General features: G+C 54.1%; 1 protein-coding gene across 1 annotated transcript in view; it reads right to left on the bottom strand.

Moving 5' to 3' along the window:
* The window catches only part of DRG2 (developmentally regulated GTP binding protein 2), a gene marked incomplete at its 5' end in the record, with an annotated part of 7,186 nt that extends 1,913 nt beyond the window's left edge, over nucleotides 1-5,273 (bottom strand). The window contains 9 exons of the mRNA XM_010160421.1: nucleotides 139-227; nucleotides 681-757; nucleotides 1,366-1,463; nucleotides 1,633-1,723; nucleotides 1,851-1,923; nucleotides 2,318-2,408; nucleotides 3,375-3,435; nucleotides 4,373-4,462; nucleotides 5,113-5,273. Coding sequence (XP_010158723.1) covers nucleotides 139-227; nucleotides 681-757; nucleotides 1,366-1,463; nucleotides 1,633-1,723; nucleotides 1,851-1,923; nucleotides 2,318-2,408; nucleotides 3,375-3,435; nucleotides 4,373-4,462; nucleotides 5,113-5,273 — 831 coding nt within the window. The remainder of the gene's footprint in view (nucleotides 1-138; nucleotides 228-680; nucleotides 758-1,365; nucleotides 1,464-1,632; nucleotides 1,724-1,850; nucleotides 1,924-2,317; nucleotides 2,409-3,374; nucleotides 3,436-4,372; nucleotides 4,463-5,112) is intronic.
* Between the last annotated feature and the right edge of the window lie 406 nt (nucleotides 5,274-5,679).

The raw sequence follows: 5,679 nt of genomic DNA, 5'->3' as shown, positions 1-5,679 counted from the left end.
TGTTTTTTGCTGGGGTGCCCGCCTCCCCCTGCCTCTGCACTCTCCTTTCAGGGAGCTGTCAGGAGCGATAAGGTCTCCCCTGAGCCCCCTCGTCTCCACCCCGGCAGCAAACCCTCCATCCAGCCCACGGTCACTTACGTCCTCGTTTCTTGGTGTAGATGCAGGTAAGTGCCAGGTATTCCCACAGCTTCTCCAGCAAGTAGTCCAGGTTCAGTTTCATGCCACAGCTGCAAAAACACCAGGAACATCTCTGTGTTTACTGCTGTTGTGATTTAGAGAATGATCACAACAGGAGAATGATGTGAGGCGTTGTTAAGAACAAGGTGAGCTTCAAGGTTATTGAAGTACCAGGGAAGAAGGTGAAAGCCTTTCATGAGGCCAGCAAAGGGAAGACAAGAGGTGCAAAAAATGCAGCTTTCAGAAGGGCAAGCAGCTTTGAAGCAGCAAAGACACAGTCAGATACATCAACGCTTCCAAGGAAACAAGCTAGACTGGCTTACTCCGGCCTGCAGACAGCATGGAGACGCCAGGAGAAGGGGAAGGAAGCCTGGAAAAAGCTGCACAGCAGCTCTGCTTCCCACCCCAGCAGCTGCAGACAGCCCTGGGAGAAGCTGGAGGAGTATGGAATGAACCCCCACACCACCCAGGCCAGTACACTAGGCAGCAGGACAGGCTCCTACCTGATTACAACACTGTGGGGTCTCCGGGCAAGACGATCCACCTCCTCCATAGATATCTGGTCAATCTTGTTATAAACCTAAGCCAAAGGGAAAACAACACAGCCCTGAGGAAGCCAATTCAGCAGCGCTGCGAGGAACCAAGACACACGCACACGTAGGTGCCACAAGGCACTCCTGCATCCCGTCAGTTAGAGGACAAGCCAAGGCTCTCAGGAAAGTAAACCTGAAATTCCAAAGCCAAAAATATAAGTTTGGGTCTTCTAAAGTTCTTTTTTGGGATGGCTTGCCACATTCTCCAGTATTTGGGATGTCACTGTAGACACAGTTGCTATCAGAGGCGTTAAGTGAGCTCCAGGAGACCAGTAGTGAAACCCCAAGGGCAGAGCTCGCCACAAAGGAACCGAAGGCTTTGCCCCGTGGGAGCAAATCCTGTGGGAGCAAATCCCGTGCCAGCCCGACACGCAGCTCCTGCTGCTCCCCGGCAGCCAGCCGCAAGAGGGCAGAGGGAACACACAGAGCACAGCCGAACACGGGGTGCTTACACAAAGCTCCCTGGAGCTCTGCTTCCCAACTCTTAAACCCCACAGCGTTAGGGCTTTAGGAACCAGGAAGACCCAGTGTTTCCTTCAGCAGAGAACGGACACCCTCGGTGCTGCAGAAGGCGGGCTGCCTCCGAGATACTCACGTAGAGGCACGGCATGTAGACCCTGTTGCCCACAATCACATCAATGAACTCGTCAGGGGAACAATCCTCTCGGAAGAGGACCTCAGCATTGAAGATTTCTGAGGTGAACGTCGTCAAGGCCCAAAATCCCAAGACATCTACCCGCCGTGGCGAGCCGACGGCCTGAGCTTGCTTGTGGACACCCATTCTCAACCCAAAGACACAGCCAGGCTGTTTGGCAGCCGGCACCGCGCGACTGGCGAGCTGCTGATGGCTCAGAAAGGATACTGTACTCATGGAGGATGAGCTGCACCAACTTCTCGGAGCACTGAGTCAACGTGACAGTTGAGTTGAAGGAGATTCCTCCACCCTTTTTCGGCTGCAGGGAAGCAATGAAGCAACTTCACAACAGCCTGCAAAATCCGTGCCCCCCCCTGCAATCTGCCCGAGGCTTCGGGCTGGCAGCCGGGCACAAGCTGCACGTGCAGCAGCCCAGGAAACCTCACCTTGAAGTAGATATTTGGTTTGTTCTTGTTCAGCCGGATTCCTACAGATTCCAGTTCTTTCTCCAGCAGGGCCCTGCGGAGACACTTCACGTCAGCAGCAGTGGGACCGGGCCGGGCAGCAACACCCGCACCTTTCCTTTCGGACCGTCGTAGATACAGCCTTGCCACAAGCTTTCACTGCAACCTGAAACCCACAGCTAACACAGGACAGAATCTGGAAACCTAGGTTGACATCCCTGTCTCTGAGTGGTCATCCCATGGGAATGATCCTTCAGCCGAGAAGCCCCAGTGGAGCTCTGTAGAGCGCTCTAAGCACTGCTCCCAGTTAGCTGGCCTGCTTCCAGCAAGCACAACCTCCACCTCCCACCCAATAGCTTAAATACTGATTCCCCAGCAGGACACACGGGGAACCAGGATGTTTTCTGGGCATGGGGGAAGCCCTGAACCCGGCCCACCAGCCCACGTACCTCTGTACTTCCCCCTTCGTGGCATCCAGCATCATGATAACGACGTCTGCTGTCCTGGCCACAGCTATCACCTGCCGACCTCTGCCCTTCCCTGCGGAGAGAGGAGATGGCTGTATGTCAGGGGGAGAAACCGCCCGAGTTCTGCGACAGACCATGACTCCTGCCCTGCACAGCTGCTTGGGAGCGTGGAAGAAGATCCCGCAGCGCCGTACCAGCTGTAGTCAGCTGCCGGGGGGCCCTCAGGCGAGCGTCTCTGGCCCACCCGTACTGTCTCATGTCCAGCACAAGCCCTAACGAATACCCTTTGCTGCTGCTCCTGCACTGCAGGCTACACGAAATGGTGCGTGTGACGTGGTCTGAGTACAGCTGCACAGGTGGAAATGCCACCTCTGCCAGCAGGACAGACACCTGCGGCCACATGCAACAGCAGTTGCTCCCGGCAGCGCAGACAGCTTACCCCTAACACGGACGTGGGCCCATGGCCCCTGGGCAGAGAGGTTACATAAGCTTTCTGCTCCAAAAGGAGAGAGGCCTTATTAATCAGGCTGTGATCCTCATTAAAAAGACTACTAGGATTTCCCAAAGTTTCCTAAGGCATCTTCTGACACAACCAGCCAACCTGGACAATGACCAAGCAGAGGAACAAAGCCAGTGCCTATTCCCAGCATCAGGAGTCAAGGGAGGACTGGCAGGAACTCAAGAAATTTGCCAGAAGAGGTTACTGCTTTGCTGTAATTTCCCCCTCCACCTCGCCAGCATCTTTCTTTAGATTTCCTCTGTACCAGAAAACAGATGAGCAAGATCACACTCACGCAGGGAGGTGAGAAGTAACTGGCTTGCTCTGGCTCCCACCTCCAGAAAAGCATCTTTCCGCTACATATAGAACACTACGTGGGCTCAGGGATAAGAATCGTGCCTCACATAAGATCAAGGCCTCTGAAATCTGGAAAGCCAAGGTGGGAACTACTGGCCCAGGAAAGCTGCTAACATTTGAGACAGCCAGGTACGCTATTCGAGGGCAAATCCCTACTTTACAGGAACACACAGATGAGCCAACCTTGTGCTGCTCCTTCGATGATTCCAGGCAGATCCAGCAGCTGAATATTGGCTCCTTTGTACTGGAAAGGAAACAGAAGGAGCAAAAGCTGAGAGCCTTGTGCGAGGCACCCAAGCTGCCTCGGAAGCTCCAGGTGCACGCTGAGGAGAGAAGCAGCAGGAGAACAGCCCAGCAGAAGCGTCGCGCTATCCTCAGCCGGTGAAACGGAGAGGAAAGACAAAAGCACCCTTACGTTCTTGGTCTAACGGGAACGTGCCGTGACAACCGAGCGCCTTCTCTTACCGAGACGGCTCAGGACTGTTCAGAGGTGTTGCAGGCCTTACAGCCCCAGGGAATAACGGGAGGCTCATTCCCCAGACCCGCAGCTTTCAAGCTGTTGTTGCAGTGAAGCCCCCGGTAACGGCTTGCTGAGCGGCTGCAGCTCCAGGCTGCGTTGGGACGCGTTACAATCTCTGTGTTCACCTTAACACCACCACGGTTACTTTCATGATTTACCTCTGCTTTCGATTCTGACCCAAATTTTCTCATTACTCTTGGACACACTTCAGTTCGATGCCCTTTAGCATTTGCTTTGCTGACAGATGCTTAGGCCACCACTAATAAAACTCCTCAAGGACAGGAGCGGTTGTATTTTCTTTCCAAATTGATCACAGGACAGATTGCCTCTTTTAAAGCTTCATTAAAAACAAATCTGTCAAGGTTTCCAGCCATCTGGCCAACGGTACCACCAGCAGTTCTAAAAAACTCGGCTGAGACTCACCGCATTGCTCTGGTCAGCGTAACGGCAGTGTAGGAAACCCCCCTGGGGCAGGCAGCCCTGCAGAGTGTCGTGGTCCGGGGAAGGGCTAAATCAGCACTACAGGCTGCAGAAAACCTGATACTGCGAGCCCTCGTGAGCTTAAAGCCAAAGTGAGGAGAGACCTTTGGGTACCACAGGCACGCTGCCAGGCCTGCGTTTCTTACCGTTACTGCGCTGAAGGGAGTAGGATCCTACTTACTTCTATGACTCCTGGGATACACGTCAGGGTTGTGAACTCGTAAGATGCAGCTTCGCTGGCGGTTGAGGTCATTAAACTCAAAAACGTGGACTGAAATGCAAGAGACCAGCATCACTAGGGAGACCCAAATGGAAGCACCGACAAACGTTCAGCAAAACAAGCGATACCAAAGCATTCCTTGAGTTTCAGAAGTCGTGGGGTGGCTGTTCCAGGCACAGGGACAGAATTGGTGGTGGGACAGCCAGCACTTTCCACGAACGCAGGTAAATCTTAGAATCACAGAACGGTTTGGCTTGGGAGGGACCTTAAAGTTCATCCAGTTCCAACCCCCCTGCCATGGGTCAGGGACCCCTTCCACTAGACCAGGTTGCTCCAAGCCTCATCCAGCCTGGCCTTGGACACTCCCAGGGATGGGGCATCCACAGCTTCTCTGGGCAACCTGTCCCAGTGGCTCCCCACCCTCTCTGGGAAGAGTTTCTTCCTGATGTCCCATCTCCATCTCCCCGCTAAATCCTGTGCTCTCACCTATTTTCTCCACTGGGTGAGGCCAAATTTCAGGCTGTCCCCCAGGCCACCGCCCACCCGATGGAGTGCTTCCCTCGCGCCAGCTTTCAGCTCTCAGCGTGTAACAAAGCCACGGCAAGGCGGCCAGAGACAAAGAGAAGCCGGCCGTCTGCTTTACAGCCCACGACAAACCTGGAAACCCACAGGCCACGGGGTTCACGCCGACACTCACTCACCTTACCCACGGAAGGAAAACCGATCAGCGCCACCCGGGCGTCTCCAGATTTCATCACATCGAAGCCTTCCCCTTTGGCAGCCGAAGATTTGGAAGGTTCTAGTAACTGGGCTCTGTATTTTGCAAGCTTTGCCTTCAGCAGGCCGAGGTGGTACTCGGTGGCTGGAATAACACAAAGGCAGATGCCGGTTGGCAGAAAGTTGCGGAAAATCCATTTCTAGAAACAAGAACCTTCCTAAAAAGAAACGCTACGATCTCGGACAACGTCTTGCCCACTGTCACACACATGAGCTACTGCCCCGGCGGAGTGGGAGGGAGAGATTGTGGGGGGAACGGTCACCCCAGGGTAAAGCCCCCTCCTTACCCTCCTGTTCAGCGCTGCAAAAACGCGAGATTTTTTTCCTCCCTGCTCTTCTTACAGACACGTTTAACCCGGAGCTTCACGTGTGAAAGTACTTTATTGGCGTATTCTCAGCAAAACATGGGAATTTACACCCGATGCGGGTGAAGAAAACAAGGCGGTTGTTCTGTAAGAGCTCTTGGTAACAGGGAAGGGCAAGAAACCCGG

Source organism: Eurypyga helias, unplaced genomic scaffold (assembly GCF_000690775.1).
Source record: "Eurypyga helias isolate BGI_N326 unplaced genomic scaffold, ASM69077v1 scaffold29991, whole genome shotgun sequence".
NCBI lineage: Eukaryota > Metazoa > Chordata > Aves > Eurypygiformes > Eurypygidae > Eurypyga > Eurypyga helias.
This window is presented reverse-complemented; position numbering and strand designations above follow the sequence as displayed.